General features: G+C 44.2%; 1 protein-coding gene across 2 annotated transcripts in view; it reads right to left on the reverse strand.

Moving 5' to 3' along the window:
• Window positions 1-3,601: 3,601 nt before the first annotated feature.
• MYL6 (myosin light chain 6) overlaps window positions 3,602-19,552 on the reverse strand; it is a 33,779-nt gene continuing 17,828 nt past the window's right edge. Inside the window, exons 1-7 of one of the 2 annotated variants that reach the window (XM_058170693.1) lie at window positions 18,124-18,253; window positions 17,799-17,826; window positions 11,675-11,818; window positions 10,326-10,499; window positions 9,300-9,377; window positions 8,303-8,342; window positions 3,602-3,729 (exon numbers count right to left, since the gene is read on the reverse strand). In XM_058170693.1, coding sequence (XP_058026676.1) covers window positions 8,314-8,342; window positions 9,300-9,377; window positions 10,326-10,499; window positions 11,675-11,818; window positions 17,799-17,826; window positions 18,124-18,126 — 456 coding nt within the window. In that variant the 5' untranslated portion in view covers window positions 18,127-18,253 and the 3' untranslated portion in view covers window positions 3,602-3,729; window positions 8,303-8,313. Of the gene's footprint in view, window positions 3,730-8,302; window positions 8,343-9,299; window positions 9,378-10,325; window positions 10,500-11,674; window positions 11,819-17,798; window positions 17,827-18,123; window positions 18,254-19,552 lie in introns of those variants that run through there. The other variant, XM_058170694.1, reaches the window with a different exon arrangement.

The raw sequence follows: 19,552 nt of genomic DNA on the forward strand, positions 1-19,552 counted from the left end.
GAATGAATGAGGCCAACCATTTATCTGGGCCATTGGTTCCACTATCAAACTCTTTTAATGAGTAGGATATATACTTTTCTAATCTATTGAAAAATATTTGTCTTTGCCATAGCTAGATTTTTGAGATTGCAAACATTTCTTATGGTGAGCCTGATAATCTGACAATACGATTAAGGGAGGCAAGACTTTATGATGGGTGGAGGGACACAATGAAAACTGGTCTCTTTCCTTAGACCAGGGATCGGCAACCCATGTCTCTGGAGCTGCATGTGGCTCTTTCATCCCTGACACCGGTTGGCTCCACAGTTGATAGGTCTTTTGGTTAGGACAGGTAGAGGAAAAAGGATGTCATGCTAGGAGGAGACTCTATGGTGGAACTAGACTTCCGGTTGGCTCCAGAATTTAATGGGGGGCTTCCAGTTAGGACCTTTGTGGCTCTTTTGAGTGTTTCAAGGTTGCCGACCCCTGCCTTAGACAATGTGATTTGAGCCTTCAAAGATTCATCTTTATTTAACACACCTATGACTGACAAATCTTGAAGCAGTTTGGGATGCATATACGGTAGTTACATTTTATTAACAGATAAATGAACTTTTTTTTTATTTTACATGAAGTACTTACTTAGAAAGTGAAAGATAAATGGGTGATGGGAATGTGGGAAGATAAACCTGGAAGAAGGGTTGTGTGAATAGTAAGCAACATTTTTTTTAGCTTTCTGTAGATCCCACATGCTCTAGAGGGCACTCTTGTTCTGAGGATTTTGTTACTCAAGATGATTTGTCGCCTCAGATTGGGATTCTGAAAATTATGGTTTGTACCCATCTTAATATGGATAAGAGCTACTGCACCAATTACATAAAACTGACCTAAAAACAGTTATCACAACAGGGTGATTAATTTTTCTTTTGAAAACTTCCCATTAACCAGCTGATCGACTATCCACATGTAGCAGCATCTAAAATGATTCTTACTGTAAAAGGAGTGTGTTAAGGGAAGTGCAGAACACACACAGGCAAATTGTAAAAGGTAAAGGTTCCCCTCGCACATACGTGCTAGTCGTTGCTGACTCTAGGGGGTGGTGCTCATCTGTTTCAAAGCCGAAGAGCCAGTGCTGTTCAAAGACGTCTCCATGGTCATGTGGCCGGCATGACTCAACATCAAAGGCGCACGGAACGCTGTTACCTTCCCACCAAAGGTGGTCCCTATTTTTTCTACTTGCATTTTTACGTGCTTTCGAAACTGCTAGGTTGGCAGAAGGCAAATTGTACTGAGGGTCAAATACTTTTTCATAACCGAGCTGACAGGAGTGGATTCCACCCCTCCCTTTTTTTCTTTTTGCCACTAGCCAGGGAGAAACAGAACACGTAGCCAAATGTTCTATGTAAATATTCTGTGGCGTGTTGCAGGATGAGGATCAAAGTGCAGGCAATTTTTTAAAAAAACGAATCTTCTGTGGAGCTTCCGACTCATGAGGTAGGTGACGTTTCAGTCTCCCACTCAACCTAGGCTTGCTTCTGTGATGCTAGCTGGTTCTCCCTGCTGACTCACAGAGCAAGAATCCATGTTGAAAATAGCTGTTTCTGCTTTGCTCTATTGAAAGCATTGTAGAATTGAGTTGGCAATCTTTCAAAAGAGGTAGTGGTAGTGACGAACGTGTGGGCAAAGCTGCTACCGTCTCCTTTCTCATTGAACTCCCTCCTCGGCAGGCACTGCTTCCTGCTCAACATGCTCCAGAGCTCTTGTCTTTATTTGGTCTTGCTATGGGTGCTGTTACAGAGGTGCTACTAGCTATTTCATTCAGCCACAAATATTATCTTCTCTTCCTTTTAAGAAATGCAAAGCCATCCTTGGCTTGGACAACGGAGCTTAGTGCCTCAAAGGGGCATTGATTAAATGTCTATTTTCCTTATGCTAACGTATCTTATGTTAGCAGATTTTTTTTTTTAAAAGTTTTATTTTAACATTCTTATCCAAAAACATATCCAGTAACATATTTAATGTACCATCATATACAATTAATCGGATCTGCCCGGTCACCACCCCCTTCCTTTTACTCTCCTTCTCTACCTTCTTCTACTTTCCACAACCATCCTCCCCCTCTCTTATCTACATCCTCTCCTCCTTCCTCCCTACTCCTTTCTTCTCCCTCTTCTATCCCTCTTCCTTCCTTTCCTCTTCCTCCTCTTCTTTCCTACCTCCTTCTCCCTTCTACTTCCTTCTTTCCCATCATTCTGAAGTGGTAGCCAGGCAGCTCCGATCTTACATTAATTATACATCTTCAACTAACTATCTTATGTTAAAGCAGCTTGTGCAAATAAAAAAGAGCGCGCGGAAGGAAGGAATTAGCACAAGGCCACGCTGGAATAATGCCTTGACATCTACATCTGCTTCTAGGAGACTTTTCCAATTATAGCAGGGGCCCATTTTTAATGGCCACAGCACTAAATATGTTCAGCATAGTTACTGTTCCATTGCTTTTCGTTATTTCCTTCCTATTTGTCCCGTTTTATTAAATGAAACATTTTGAAGTCAACCAAAGGCTAAACTGTTTATGAATCCTCATAAGGGAGGTAAAATCCCAAGCCAGTTTCATGTTTGCAAGCTGAATAATGAATGATGGGCAAGATGATCCAGGAACTCAGCCTAAACCTTTGGTTACTTGCACGTTCTTTTTTTTATTGCTTGTTTCTACTCTTGGCAAGGTTGTTTCTAACGAATGATTCACTGCAGATGCAAGAATACAGGTAGTCCTCAACTTATGATCACAATTGAGCCCAACATTTCTGTTGCCAAGTGAGACATTCGTTAACTGAGTTTTGCCCCATTTTGTGACCTTTCTTGCCGTAGCTGTTAAGTAAGTCACTGCAGCTGTTAAGTGAATCTGGCTTCCCCATTGATTTGCTTGTCAAGTCGCAAAAGGGGATCACATGACTACACTCGTTATTAGCTGCCAGGCACCTGAATTTTAATCGCATGACCATGAGGATGCTGCAGTAATCATAAAGTGTGTAAAGTATGAAAAACGGTCATAAATTCACTTTTTTTTCAGCAGCATTGAGCCACGGTGGTGCAGTGGTTAGAGTGCAGTACTGCAGGCTACTTTTGCTGAATGCCGATTGCCAGGAGTTTGGCAGTTCGATTCTCACCAGGCTCAAGGTTGACTCAGCCTTCCATCCTTCCAAGGTGGGTAAAATGAGGACCCAGATTGTTGGGGGCAATATGCTGACTCTGTAAACCGCTTAAAAGGGGCTGTAAAGCACTATGAAGCGGTATAGAAGTCTTAAGTGCTATCGCTATTGTAACTTTGAACAGTCACTAAATGAACTGTTGTAAGTCGAGGACTTCTCTTTCCAACCAAATGGACTCCAGGTAACTTTGTTGCTTTCCCACTCAGCCACAAGCCCAAAAGTGACACAAGATAGTTCCAGAACAGTTTATTAAAGCAACTGGGAGGGAGAATCAGCCACACACTTCTCAAGTACTCAAGTGATGCAATACAAGCCAGGCAGCCTGGGGTTTTTGCTGTTACTCTGGAGCGCCCTTCTTATGGGTCACTCTTTTCTCCCATTAACTGTCCAAGAACTAAACCGAGAGACTGGAGAAGAGGGAACCAAAAGCAGTTTTATACATAGGTAAAAAGGCACAATCATGTGATGGATAAACTGGAGGAAGGTTTCGGAGAAGAAGCCGGAGGTCATCTTCAGCCGCTGAGGACCATCCGCACCAACTCTGGAGGGAGAGAGAGAGAGAAAAACAGGCGGTGTGAGACTCCACCGGCTAGTCAACACGGGGCCAGATTAATCCTACCGGGGGGAGGGAAAAATGGGACTTGCCAGAACATGGGATTTAGAACTGGCCAGAGACTGCAGCGTTATATATATATATAAATCAGGTCATTGCTTCTGTTACTGCCCAAAGCCAAGCTCCCTGTGAAAGAACCGTTTTTGAAGAGAGGTATTCCTGAGAAACAGAACAGCCAAAGCTCCCTCTTACAGGTTGGGCTTGTAGGAGAAGTGACAATATTCTAATGACGTTAAGCTTCTTCGAAAAGATATCGCCTTTTGGTCGTCGTCGTCCCCCCCCACAAAGAAGACTGACTGACAAAAAGACATGCAGTTTGAAACCTGTATCCTGCCAGTAACCCAGATTAGGAGGGCAATGTATCTCCTTCCCTGCCCTGAGATACAGGTAGTCCTCCGCTTAACAGCCACAACTGGAGCCCCAAATTTACCTTGTTAAGGGAGACGTTTGTTAAGCGAGCCACTGAAGCTATTAAATTACTAACACGGCTATAAAGTAAATCCGGCTCGCCCACTGACTTTGCTTGTTCAGAAGGTTGCCAAAACGACCCCGGCGGGACGCTGCAGCTGTCCTAAATAGGAAGCAGCTGTCAAAGCATCTAAATGTAAATCATGTAACCTTATGGGGATGCTGCAATGGTCATAAGTTACTTTTTTTTCAGTTATTATTATTATTATTATTATTATTATTTATTCGATTTTTATACCGCCCTTCTCCCGAAGGAATCAGGGCGGTGTACAGCCAAACGGTACAATATACAATTAAAATACAGACTAAAAAAAAAACCACAGTTCTGTTGTAACTTCGAACAGTCACTGAACGAACTATCGTTAAGTCGAGGACTACCTGTATTAGGGCTCTGCCTACAACCTACGCAGGTCCCTCCCCATCTCCCATCCCTTTACCACAGAACTACCACCACCACCACCGATCTCCCCAAATCTGAAACTAAAGCAACAAAGTTAAGAAGGCAACAACGGGCAAAGAAAAGAGATGAGATTACAGCTGCTTCTATTGCTATAATATGCCAGGCATTAGAATTCTGGAGCTCATCCTGAGAAGGTAAATCTGCTTCTGGCAGAGAGCAAGAGTAGTTGGAGAGGCTCTCAGCTACAGCAGAGGAGGACTCAGCTTTCTGGCTGAGCCTACCTAGGAAGAAAGCGGGCAAGGGGAGGGGAGGGAGGAGAAAAAAAAAATAAAGGCAGGCAGGCGGCAGCTACAGCGCAGGGCTATAAAGGAAGACTGTCCACTTGACCTTCAGCTGAGGTGGCGGATGAAGGCTGAAAAGAGCTGGAGGGCTGCCAATCCAGTTTTACTATATACCGTAACCACGCAGCCACTCCTGCGCTGGTTCCTACGTTCGCCCTGCTTCTCAACAACGGAAGGAAAGGTTGTAGAGAGCTATTTTGATTCTCACAGCCAAATCCAAGTTCAGGGCAAATTTAAAATCAGTATGAGCACGTCTGCATGTGCGCGCATACAGGTACCTTGAATATATGCTTCGTTTCCTAGTAGGAAAGATACACAGACCCTTCCTACCGCTCATTTATAAATACTCTTGTACCCAAACCCAATCTTCGCTCCTACCCCCTTTTTTTACGGCCTGTGGAACATCCAGCTTCATATCAGGAGAAATATTTACATTATCAGATAAACCTGAATGTTTCACAAGTTGCATAGTGAATTTCCAAGTAAAGAACTCACCTCTCCCCCATCTCCAATGCACTCCTGTTTATATAGACCCATCACTCAAGAGCAGGGGTCCCCAATCCCCAGGTTGCAGTTTGTTTGGAACCGGGCCATGGAAGTGGCGGCCGAGCGCATACACAGCTCTACTTGCATGTGACTGTTCACCTGCCGCTTGCAGAAATACATCCCCTCTCCCACCGGTCTGCAAAACTGGAAAGGTGGAGGGGGGAGCACTGACTTAGAGGCATGGAGGGTATAGTCAGGCTCTCACGCCAATGAGGGTGCAAGGCGCTCGGTCAGCCCGGCCACCCTGGTTCACAATGCATTCCGCTTAACTTTGGGTGCTTTCATACATCCGTGTTTTGTCTTCACAGTTCTATATTACAATTAGCCCAGAGTGAAAGTTATTCAAGGAGAGAGAGAGTAAGATTTGGGAGAGGTATAGTTTGACTGTCAGGACAAAAAAAAAAGTAAAGCTATGAAGGTTAGCATTTTGGAGTTTCTGATGCTGGTTGAGAAAAACTGGCAAGGATTTGTGTACGTGGGAAAAACGTGGTGGTTCCCGCTCCGTGTGCCTGATTTGAAATCAGAAGCAGACTGAAATACTAGTGAGACCCTAACCCAGCAAATATTTCCTTGAGAACAGCTCTGGGTCCACAAGTTGTGTGGCACGCACACATACACACACACCCACTTACTTTCATAGGCCCCAAGCAAAATTACAAAAAAGCCACGCCTTGCTTGCTAAATTCACTCTTTGGGTGAGATGGAGAAAAGAGGAAAAATTAAAGGCGGCTTCCCCAATTTGGGGCCCTTTAAATGTGTTGTTTTTCACGGTCCAAATTTTTCAGCCGACATTGAGAAATGTTAAGAGTTCAGCACCAACGTACCTGGGAGGTACCAGATTGAAAGCCACGATTATAGTTAGTTTGGAGAAAACCAGAAGGAAGTGGTGATGCAAAGGGAAGGAAGGGCGAAACAAGACTCTAGTTTTTTTTCAGATTCGTGTAACGCCACTGCACAGGAGAACAAAGTCTTATTCTGCTAACTCAGAGGACAAGATTGAATCTCCCGAGCTTAAATTTATAGGAGGGTCAAATTCAACAGAACACGAGAAGAATCTTTTTAACAGCATGCTAAATCAACAGCGGCATCAATTACATAGCCATTTTTTCCAGGTATCATTTGGCCTTCGAGAGGCATGATGGAGGGGCGCACTCCACAACACAGGCACACAGCCCACACAAACAGCCGGCCTTTCCCCCAACTTCTATTCGATGTAACTTTACAATTACAATGAAATGCAGTTTGTGCGATGATAGTTCCACAGGAGCCAAGCCAACCTTGGCTAACTGGAAACCTAACTACAGGTAGTCCTCGACTTAATGACCACATTTGAGACCCAAATTTCCATTGCTAAGCAAGATAATTGTTAAGCAAGTTTTACCCCATTGTATGACCTTCCTTGCCACAACTGTGCAAGAGAAGTGAATCGTTGCGGTTGCTAATTGAGTAACCTGGTTGTTAAGCAAATCTGGCTTCCCCAGATTGTCTTTGCTTGTCTGAAGCTCGCAAAAGGTGTTCATGTGACCCTAGGTCACTGCATAAATATGAACCAGTTGCCGAGCGTCCAAATTTTGATGTGACTGTGGGGATGCTGCAACAGTCAAAAGGTGTGAAAAACACTTTTTCTGTTGTAACTTCAAATGATCACTAAACATATGCTTGTTAAGTCGAGGACTATATGTATTGGACACCACATAAAAAGTCCAAGGCTACAGGCTAGCCCAGGGGTCTCCAACCTTGGCAACTTTAAGCCTGGAGGACTTCAACTCCCAGAACTCCCCAGGCAGCTTTGCTTTGCTTTGCTGCTTGAGGAGTTCTGGGAGTTGAAGTCTTCCAGGCTTAAAGTTGCCAAGGTTGGAGACCCCTGGGCTAGACTAAGGATTCAAACAGGCACCCCAAAAGAAAGAAATGGCAAGCTATTTCCAGACCATGGCAAGGAAAATCCTCTGATGGTGATGTATCGTCACTAAACCTGTAATTCAGTTTTACTGATCTTAAAAGTTCCAATTCAACAGCAATGTTTGGGAGAGCCCTGGGGCCTATGCTTAAACCTTCAGGAGGCTGCAGGCATGAATTGGAGAGGCTATAGGTTTCCTATAGATCAATGGAGACGGTTGGAGTAAATTATTTCTAAGGATCACAGCTTTAATTTCCTCCGAACCACCCTGAGAACTCTGATGAATTGAAACCCCCACCCTCCAGATTTTTAAAAGACACTTCAAGGATATTAAGGTTTTTCTAACGTGGTCACCAATTAGCCATTTGCTGGAGAGCGACCCATTTCTTCAGGCAGTTGAGGGTATCTTGGGAGTCATCGCACAGAGGGAACCCAGCTTATATGTATTAGAAGAGGAAGAGGATGGTACAGGACCCTTTATCATCTACAGTGGCAGCTCAAGGCATATTGATTACCCCCAGATCCAGGCTTTGAGTCCTTTTATCCTTCTAAAGATTAAACATTCCCCCCTTATACTGCCACTGACAGTCTGAGGTTACACAGGCACAGTCTTGCTTTAACCCAGCCAGAGCGGCCTCATTTTCTTAGCCTTTGCTTAGAATACACATAGTCAGCTACATGCAGAGACATGCTAGAAGTTGGGGAGAAATGGAGGAAGATGCCGAACAAGAGAAATTGGGAAGGGGTGGTGGAAAGTAGAGCGCAAACATCTTCCTTTTTTTTGTTTCGGGTAACAAAAAAAAAAGGGAGGCTGTTAAAAAAAAAAGAATAAGTTTGGAGGAGGCGTACCCCATTTGAATTCACCCTGATAAGATGTGTCTCACAAATGCTGTAGAAAGGAAAAACATCAAAATTGATCAAGCAAATTAAATAAAAAACAGACACATGGAACACAAGACACACTACACATCACAAGGGACCTCTGCAGTCTCTGCTGTACTTATGTTCACAGTCAAATGCAGCAGACACAGCACAGGGTTACAGGGAGCTTTTGAGGCAAGGGGGTTATTTGTACATAGACAAACTAGCATGACTTACACATCAACTTCTTCCCCCAAGTCGCCCCTTCTTTACAAGCCAACAGTCCCAAATCACTTGGATTCCACACAGGATATGTAAACGCCCACAACACAAAGCAATGGAAGGCTGGCATAGCACTGGCCCCTTGCTTAATGATACACAAATATATCGTTCGAGGCCAGTGCTTCTGAACCTTGGCCCCTTTTAAGATGTGTGGACTTCATCTCCCAGAATTCCTTAGCCAGAGTGGGCGTTGAAGGTCACACATCTTAAATGTTGAGAAACACTTCTAGACAGGTGGCTTGTTTTTTAAAAAAAAACCACAAGGAGACAATTAGCAGCCACCGGCATGATTGGCAGCTCCTTCACTTGGTGACCAAAGACCACCAACTTCTCCATATTGTTAAATCTAGTCATTTACCATGGAAGGAATAGACAACCAGCTGCCGACTGCATCTTTTGGACCGATTCCCACCAGCTCCAACCAAAAAGCAAGAAATGGGGGAGAGGTTTTCAAAAATACTTCAGCGCTCCAGATTGCCCACCTCCTCCCTAGACTTTACCTGAACTTCCTTCTATATCAATAGGAAAGAAAAAGTGTGTATTTATAATATGTGAGAAAATACACACACTACTGAAAACCTTGCAAAGCATTCCCAATCCCAGAGTTTTCCATCCAACTCCCCAGAGTAAAGAGATAGCAGGCCCTCTGAATCAAGAAAGGCAACTTCAAGGCCAAAAGTATGTTCAGTTTCCTGGGCCTCACCTTCGTAGTTGATGCAGCCATTACTGTCTTCATGGCCGGCCACAAGCATCTCTACCTCTTCTTCGGTCATCTTCTCCCCTGCAGGGGGAAAAAAAAAAAACCAATGGGTTCAGAAATGGTTTAATATAGATCGAGTCATTTAGCAAAAATGACCCAGTAGAAGCAGTAGCTTTAAACTCAGTGAAGAAGAACAACCAACGCCCTCAACATCTTCAAGTTTCTTTTGTCGATCACCTCCAGATGTGTGTTGAACTGACTTCTCTCAGAATTCCCAGCAAGAACAGCTAGCTCAGAGGTCTTCAAATTTGGCAGCTTTAAGATTTGTGGACTTCAACTCTCAGAATTCTCCAGCCAGCATAGCTGGAGTTTGAAGACCTCTGAGCTAGATGGTGTTGTGGTCCGCCAGCAGCCTGAGGAGCTGGCAACGGAGTCAGACAGCGATGAGGCTGAGGAAGAACATGGGCCAGTCCTGGAGGCTAGGGAAGGCCCGGATGAGGGCTCTGTGTCGGAGGCAGAGATGGGGCCAGGACCATCTGGGAGTGATGTGCGGACTCCGGAGCCTCCAGAGGCTGACAGTAGTGAGGCAGAGAAACAGGAGGAGCCTGTTCCTAATGCATGCATGAGAAGAGCTGCCAGAAGGCAAGAGCAGCTAAAGCAAAGAGGACGACTTGGGAGTAGGGCCAAGAGATGATTGGCCTCTCCCATAAGTCTTAAAAGACCAGCAAAGGTGTTTGGGTTCTTTATTGGAAAACAACGTTGATAGCCTTGCTCCTTGTCTTGCTGCATTTATTTCTTGTTGGCGTCTTCTGTTTTTGAACTTTTGCCAAAAAAAGCCTTTGGCAGTTTGCCTAATTAGACCAAGGTTGGTGATAAGACTGAAGAATTGTGTTATGAATAATTTGATTTAGTTGGACAATGCTGAGAATGAGTTAATTCTCAGCTGTTCTAATAAAGTCTGTTTGTTTTTGAACTGATTGCGTTTACTACTACCTAGTTGGGCCTGGGTCACAACAGATGGAATCTTACCTAGGGTGACAAGAACATGGCGGATCTCTGCTCCCATAACTGTGCCGTTTCCCTCCTTGTCGAAAACCCTCAATCCTTCCACGTAATCTTCAAAGCAGCCCTGATCCTTATTCTTGGCGATGGTTTGCATCATGGGCAAGAACTGTTCAAAACTCAGCGTTTTCATATTCATTTCTGAGGGCAGGGGAAGAGAAATGAGGAGAGATATGTCAGAGAGGCCATGAATAAGATGCACCTCTCCTTTATGATGGACACCAAATTACACGCGCCAATCTCAACATTATACCCTTTTGAATTAGGATCTGGATTTCTTCCTTCCTCAATATAATTTAAACTCCACATTTTTTTAAAAAAGTTTAAAATAGGTTGGAGATTTTGCTCATATTGCTATAGCAATGGACTCAAAAAACCAAGACTGAGTTAATAATGCCCTCTTCTAAAAAAAGGAGGATTGAGTCTTAACCTCAGGAAAACAAAAGTAATTATAACATAATAAAATTAGCAAGGAAATTGAATTAGTTTGAGAATTTATCTTTCTTGGATCAAAAATTGTTCACAATGGCAGTTCTATTCCTGAAATCAAACACAGGATAGCCTTAGGCTGCACTGCAATCAGTCTGATTCCAAGAAAGCTTCCTGTTCCTCACAGGTGGTTCTTAAAGATAACAATGCTGGCTGGCTGTAACTGTGGCTAAGTTTGGAAGCTCTCAGATGACCAACTTTGGAAGATGGTCAATGCAGGGCTAGGGCAGTAGAGAGCACACTGGAGCACCAGGAAGAACGGCAGAAAATAAGGCCAGGGTGCCATGATATCTTCAGCCAATCCTTTAAAGCAGGGGTCTCCAACCTTGGTCCCTTTAAGACTTGTGGACTTCAACTCCCAGAGTCCCTCAGCCAGCAAAGCTCTGGGAGTTGAAGTCCACAAGTCTTAAAGGGACCAAGGTTGGAGACCCCTGCTTTAAAGATAAGGTTTCCAAAACCTGAGGTACCTTGCCCCCAAAAGGATTCCTTCCCCTGCTTTTATACTACTAAGTTTTTCTGAACATTTGGGCCAACTCACTAGGTAAACATCTACCAATACACTTTCAAGCACAATGTTTAGAAGCGTGTTTTTAAGGTCAAAACTAGACTGTACCAAGTTGGCATCCCAACCTGCTTCTAAGTTCTACACCATCTAGATCAGGGGTCTCCAACCCTGGCAACTTTTAAGACTTGTGGACTTCAACTCCCAGAGTTCCTCAACCAGGTGGGAGACCCGTGACCTAGATAAAAGGCAGCCTTTAAGGCAATAATGCCAGCACTTTCCTCCATAGCTCACCCCCAACTGATACAGTACAACATGCGCTCACCATCGCTCTTAGGGTTTCCCAGAACTTTCATGACTTCAGCATTGGTGGGATTCTGGCCCAGGGCCCTCATCACATCTCCACACTGGCTATACAGGATCTTGCCATCACCAGTTCGGTCAAAGAGCTGGAAAGCTTCCTTGAACTCTGCAGAAGGTCACAAGGAAAGAGCTCAAGGCAAAACAGGCATCGTTCTAAGCAAAGGGAAGGGAAAGGAAGCAGCGCCTCAGCTATCCCTTTCCATCCACAGAAAGCAGAACGTCAGGAATGATATTTTTCATCATTTTTATCCTCCCCCCGCAAACATACTGTGTTTCCCTAAAAATAAGACCCTATTTTTTTTTTAACCCCGAAATAAGCACTTGGCCTTATTTTCGAGGAGGTCTTATTATTTGGAGGCACGTGGAGCAAGACGGGGCTCCTCTTGCCATCTTACCTGATTTCCAGCTCTGTCTCCCTAACCAGAGGAAATGGCGGGGACCGGCTGTGCATGCGGTTAAATATTTTTTGGGAGGCCTTGGTTGGGGGGGGGAGGTATTTTAGTGCATGCGCTCAAAAGCCTGATTGGTCTTATTATCAGGGGATATCTTATTTTAGGGGAAACAAGGTCCTAGAACTTGACATAACTCACCTAACATCTTTAAAACTGTATGCCTTCTTTTGCAGTGAGCCTCACTGAACACAATGAGTCTTGGCTTCAAATCAATGCACCCGGGCTTATGCTCCAAACAGACACTAGAGCTTGAAAATACTATACTATACACTATACTAGAGCTTGAAAATCTACTTGTGTAGTAGATGGAACGTTAAACTAAGACTGGAAATTGCCCAATTCCTTTTAAACATGAGACACACTCTTAATCTCAGAGCTGCTCATTCTCTGCTTCACTTCCTGTACAAAATTATTTTAAGGAGGTGGAGGAGAATGAAAGAGCTTTATATCCCATATTTTATTCCTTGGAGGAAGACCAGGATAAAAATGGAGCAGATGGTCAATGCCTACATGCTCCCCACTAACTGCAGTGGGCACTCCCTGAAGAATACATGTGCTTTGAAATGGGGGGGGGGGAAGGGGAAGACTATAAATTGATTGGTTGCCATTGTACAGGAATAATGGTAGAATTAAACAAGTTGGAATGGTGTAAAGTCGGGACTGCTCGGTAACCGCTCCCGAAGGGAAAGGGTAAGGAAAGAGGAGTAAAGAAGGAAGAAAGTAGGTAGGCAGGTGGGTGGGTAGGTAGGAAAGAAGGGAGGGAGAAGAAAGGATAGCAGGAGGAGAAGAAGGAGAAGATAGAGGGTTAGAAAGGATGGTAGTGAGAAGTGGGAAAGAGGAGGGGAAGTAGGAAAGCGAGGAGAAGGAAGGTGGGGAAAGTTGAAGAAGGATGAGAAGGGAAGAAAGGATTAAAGGGAGGGAGTGGCGGTCGAGCAGCCCCGATTGAGTATAATTTGAGTATAGGATTGATTGTTGGATAAGTGATTGTATTGTACACTGGTCAAATTGTGGGAATTATTATGGAAAATAAAAAAAAATTGCTCATAAAAAAAAAAAAATACATGCGCTTTGCTAAACTACATCCACTTCTACCTTGTCCAGCATCCCTGTGCAAGAATCACACAGTGTCCAAAGGAAAATTGTCCGGCCATATCTGGCCTAGGATCGGGATGAAAAAAAGGAGAGATCGATCAACGGATTTACATGGCAGTTTATGCCACTTGCGTTGCATAGTTCTAAAATTATATACTGGCCACAGTAAATCTGGAATGTAGACGTTTACGTGTGTGAAGGTAAAGGACAGAGAATTTGTGGATGGGCATTCCCATAGCAAATGGTCCAAAGGGTGGCAGTTCGTAAGTTTGATCAAAGCACCAGATCTGAACACGGGGAGCCCCAGTTGTGTTTGTTTTCTATAACTCAGCAGTTACTTGTCACCAATGTACTTGAGATTTTGGTCACATTATTACTAGTCCACTGGTTATGCTGACTGGGCCTGAAGGGCACTTTAGCCTAAAATGATGCTGAACTTTGACTGTAATAAATGTTTGATTGTAGTCCAAAAACATCTGGACTGATCCAAATTGGAGAAAGCTTTTTTTAAGTCTCTCCCAGCACATGATTTTAGAACCATGCAACGCAAGTGGCATCATTTATATGCCATGTAAATCGGTTGATCTATCTCTTCGTTTTTCATCCTGACCTAAGGCACCCAGACAGATTAGACTAGTATATGGACAATTGTACATATAAGGGTTATGAGATCACCTCTTGCAACCTTCTGTCAAGCAAAGTCAATGGGGAAGTCAGATTCACTTAACAACCAGGTTACTAATCTAACAACTGCAGTGGTTCACTTAACAACTATGGCAAGAAAGGTCATAAAATGGGTCAAAACTCACTTAACAAATGTCTCACTTAACAGAAATTTTGGGCTCAATTGTGGTCATAAATCAAGGATTACCTATATTGTCAAGAGGTTGATTTTTAGCACACAGAAAAGTCCTTGCTTTTCAATTAATTTTGCACAGTGCTAAATTCCACATATCTGAATCTTTTTTTAAAATATGGACAAATTTCTAATACAACCGTGATGTTTTTTTAAATGCTATTTACTGAAAGAATTCTGTTTAGCATATATAACTCTTCCCTAAGGGTATCCTTCTCAGGTATCCTTCACTGCTCAAGTCCAGTCCACTACTCTAACCACTCTGCTATACTGCCATTTGTTAGGAGTCAAGAATCCATAAAAAGCAGAATAGTAGCTGAGGCACTTCAAAACAAGCATGACACAATGCAAGACCATATAACAAAACCCAAGTTTCCTTCCCATGCAAGGTAACACATAACAGACTACTTCCCCATCTCTTAATTATTTTCACTCAAGAAAACATAGCAACAGAGGTGGGAAAATTCAAATTAAACACTTTTCCTGCAACTAAAGGTGTGGGGGGGGGGGGAGTGTAGTGATTGGGGTGGGGATGGGGATGAATTGTAGCCAAAACCTTTCTCAACATCTACCGTAAGAACTTGATGTTTATTTAGTACCCTTACAACCTGGGTGTCAAACTTGCGGCTTCACATTGCCGTTATGTGACATATCTCAACATTTTCCCACTTCATGGAGCTGGGGTGGGCGTGGCCTTTGCGTGACGCACCCAGCCCGCAGGCCGTCAGTTTGACACCCCTGCATAAAGGCTAAAATGTCACTGCCTGCTTCTTCACAGTCTGATTCTTCTTCAAGCAGGGCCTTCTTTTTTCCAGACAATGAGATGAAGAAATAGAAGCCTTAAAGAAAAGCTATAACAATTATATGGTAGCCTGTAATCTTCAGGAGACTTTCATGAGCAGTCTCTACTTAGGACATGGATTCAGGCTCACATTTGTTGGTCATACAACCTAAAGCAGCCCTCCTCACCTGTGTGCCAATGCTGGAGGCTATTAATGCATCAGATGACCTAGCTTATTTCCAGGAATCAGACAGACGATATTTTCTAGATAAGGTTTTCTAGACAACTTCAACCTCCAGAATTCCCCAACTAGTTCTACTGGCTGGGGAATTTAGGAAGTTAAAGATCGTACCGCTTAAAAGTTGCCACAGTTGAGAGGTACAGATCTTGACTCATTAATCGAAGATGCCAGTTGCAGACATGTCTCACTAAGCTGTATTCTTTCCCTACAGAGCTTTTATACTTTTAAAACCACTAAATGTTATCCCCTGCTTTTGTAAGGCAATTAACCAAGTGATCCAATGGCGAAATTGTCAAAATGGCTCTTAAGTTGCAGGCAAAATGCACTAGCCATCTCTTTGGCTAGTGGCTTAGGACCGGGCTATCTACGGGACCATCTACTGCCGGCTTCTATCTCCCATCGTCCGGTACGTTCCCACAGAGAGGGACTCCTCAGGGTGCCAAACAGTGACTTTTGGTTGACTCCTCAGTCAGCCAAACAGTGTCGACTGGCGGCCCCCAGGGGGAGGGCCTTCTCTGTGGGAGCTCCGACCCTGTGGAACGAACTTCCCCTCGGACTTCGACAATTACCTGACCTTAGGACCTTTCGCCGCGAACTTAAAACTTATTTATTTCGTATGGCTGAACTAGCCTGATTTTTATTTTTATTGGATGGGTTTTTAAAATTTTGTGATTTTACGGGGGAATACGTTTTTTAACATTTTGGGCATTTAAATTAGTTTTTTAAGGGATGTTTTTAATTATTGTGTGTATTTATATTTTATCTGCCTGTTCACCGCCCTGAGTCCTTCGGGAGAAGGGCGGTATACAAATTAAAATATTATTATTATTATTATTTTAGTAAAAATTTAAAACTTCAAAAAAAACCACCTATTTTGCTGCCACAACAAATAACAAAGGATTCTGAAGGATCCGATGCCTTCATTAAAACAGTGCATGTACAAAAAAGCTTGTGTCACCTGCCCCCACAGCCTAAGGATGCCTCTAGTTAATAGGAAGGCTAGTCTGGAAGGAATAAGTGTTTCAAGGGCAACAGTGTACAACTGAAGTGAGTAATACATTTTTTTTAAAAGCTGGATCTTCCATTTGAAGCTAATTTGGCTCAATCAAGAGCCCAATCAACGTACTTTGAACGTTCCTTAAGTGATGCTTTTTAATTAAAATGGTGAGATGGTGAGACTTTTAAGAAAAGCAACTAGTCCCTCCTCCCAAATATTTTGTGTTGATTGGTCTTGGTTAGGTAACAATAAATTAAGCACATGGGGGGGGGAACCACCCCATTTAGATGAAATCAAATTTAATCCAAACTCAAAAAACCTTTGCTCTGTTTGATGGCTCTGCTCTCAACAGGGCTGATACATAAAGCATGCCAGGCATCCAACGAAAACTTCAGAGAGATCAGACTTTTCTGGGCTGGGCTGAGCTGGCAGGACCTCTCCCTAACTGGGAAGGGGTGGGGGCTGAGCAGCTAGTCCTACTAAGATAATCAGATTTATTTTAATGGGACCGTGAATCTCCAACCCTGCTGGGGCTGGTCAGCTGCCCTTAAGACCTGAAGAGTTTCAGCCAGCCTTGCAAAGGAATCCGGCTTCCAGATCGGAATGTATTAATGCGACAGCTGCCAACTCTTCCTGCTCCAAAATGAGTTTCTTGCCCATATAAGGAAACCAAACAGAGCCGGCTATCCCGGCGCCCATCTCCCTCTTCTTTGCAAGCACCTTCTCCTCCAAAAAGGGAAAAGTAGCTGATCCAAAACTGCAGGGTTAGAGTTAGGGACCTTTCCCCAGCAGTAACCAAACATGCCTTGCGAATACCAAAAACCTCAGCAGCTTCTGTGACCGGCCGAAGAGGGGGGGGAGGCAAAGAATTGTCCGCATCCGCCTTCTCCATCTACATAGCCTTGGTTTAAGCCAGGATCGACCCTCCCAGGTAACAGGGGACGCTTCCCGACAAGCTAGCTTCCCCACTGTTAGGTTCTCCGGGCTCTCACCTTTTCCATGCACAAATCCTAAAACGTACCATTTGGCTAAAGGAACAGAAAATGGAGGCCACTGGGCGCGTCCTTTCCAGCAGCCTTAACCAGGAAATACATCATGCATGATGAGCCATGCAGGGAGGTAATTTTTTTTTATTATTATTAAAAAAAAACCAACGCGATTCAGGTAGAAAGGCAGAGCCCGGCCGGGTGTGAATCTTGGAAGTCAAGGGAATGAGAAGTCGAGGAGGGCAGAATCGCCGGTCCAAAAAAGGGCTGAGCAAGAAACCCGGCCTACAATGCACACAAGTTACACACACACACACACAGAGGACCGCATTGATAGATGAAAAGCCCAGGCGCGTTAGCAGACGAGCAAAGAAACGGTGTTAAGGGACGCGGAGAGAGGGTGGGGGGAGTTGCTCTTTTTCCTTAAACTCACCATTGAGAAGCAATGATCAAGGGAGTTGGGGGGGGGGAAGGAAAAGGAAAAAGGCTAGAAGAATCAAAGGAAGGAAAAAAAGAATTGTAAGCGCAAATTGTCCCCCCCCCAAAAAAAACCTTTTCACCCCTAAGATTACCGGGGAAGCGGGGAAGGGGACAAAGAAATGGGGGGTGTCCCCCCTTCTTCCTTTATCCCCAACTTCTACCTTCCAATGCGGGGGAAAAGGCAAAAAAAAAAGCACTTACCGGCGGTCTGATCTTCCGAGAAGTCACACTGTAAATCAAATCCGAGGGGGAGAAAAAAGGCGTATTACTTGGGGGGGGGAGGAAAAGAAGCCAGTCGATTTCTTTGCCCAAAACTTTTCCCCTTTCCACTGCATTTCCCGCCCTTGCAGCCGGCTTTTATTCTTCAAGGCCAGCCGACTCAATCAGAAGAGAAGCTGGAAGGGACCTCGGAGGTCTTCTAGTCCAACCCCCTCCCCCCCCCATCCTCAAGTAGGAGACCATTAAGAGACCGCCCTACCATCTTGACCGGCCTCAAACTTCGTCCGTTTTTTTGCAAAGCACTCACCATTGTTGCAAGCAGCTGAGCGTCTCTCCGACCGTCCCCTCCCTCCTTCCGCCCGGAATGTGTGCGAGCTCGGCCCGGGAGTGGCTCTTCAAGTCACCGCGCGGGTCTTCGCCTCTGATTGGCTGACGCCAAAAATGGAGGTGGGGGGGAGGAGGAGGAGAAGGCGGCTCAAACGTTATGCTTAAAAAGTTGCGTCTCCGCGGAGGAGTTAAAATCTCGCGTGTCGTCGTAAGAGGCCACTCAACGAGATTGTTGCATTGCACGTTGGGGATTGTAGTTTTTTCCCCCCCTTTAAAACAGAGGTGGGGGGAGAATTATGGAGCCTTTGTGACTTGTGGACTTCAACTCCCAGAATTCTGGGAGTTGAAGTCCGCAGGTCGGAAAAGGGCTGTCGTTCCCCATCCCCTGCTTTAGAACAGAGGCCTCCAACCTTGGTAACTTTAAGACTTGTGGACTTCAACTCCCAGAATTCAACTCTGGGAGTTGAAGTCCACAAGTCTTAAAGTTGCCAAGGTTGGAGACTCCTGCTTTAAAACAAGGCGGGGGGGCTGGCTGGCTTCAACTCATATTGCTGAGTTTACTCAGATTAAACCATCAGCTGTTTTTGCAGGACACGGTGAAGAACCGTGATTTAGTCCATCAATCCCATTTTCTGGCGTCGTGCCACTGGGTGAACTATGCGTGGTGAGTAATGTATGGTTCACTGGGTCGTTCCAATGCATCATTTCAATGTGTTTTTTGAGACTTATTTTAAAGTCTATTGCATCTTGCTCGCAAAACTCCGCACAATTACTGGCTGCAGAAGGTACGAGTTTTCTCTTTCTCTGTCCTTACATATTTTCTGTCTGAAAATCACCAGGTTTGTAATTTAATATGTTTAACAACGTTCAGAATGAATGGATAAGATCTGGATCCAACTATTTTTTTAAAAAAATATATATACCTGCAATTAAAAGGCCGTTAGTGCTCTTTGCCTCAATTCCATTTCTTTTCTTAAAACATACTGTACCTTACTTCTTGAATGGGAAACTTAGCCCTCTCAAGCTTGTCTAACAATACACAGGGATGTTGGGAGCTGTAGTTCAGGAGCAATTTCTAACTACCACAATAGCAGCCTAAGAATGTCATTATTCAGGAGCCTGCAGCATTTTGCTAGCACACTGATTCTCCACCCCCTCTTTCTGATGGAGTACAAATGGTGATTACCTACCAATTTTGGGGAGGAAATTGGACTCTGACTGATCTCTGTGATCTGGGATATAGGAATAGGATCCGATAGACTGAAGCAGTTTTGGGTTAAAGAAGCCAAGGGCTGACACTATCAGAAAGATCTAAGAGCAGTGGTGGGATTCGAGTAATTTAACAACCGGTTCTCTGCCCTAATGATTTCTTCCAACAACCAATTTGCCAAACTGCTCAGAAAGTTAAC

Source organism: Ahaetulla prasina, chromosome 2 (assembly GCF_028640845.1).
Source record: "Ahaetulla prasina isolate Xishuangbanna chromosome 2, ASM2864084v1, whole genome shotgun sequence".
In the NCBI taxonomy this organism is placed as follows: Eukaryota; Metazoa; Chordata; class Lepidosauria; order Squamata; family Colubridae; genus Ahaetulla; species Ahaetulla prasina.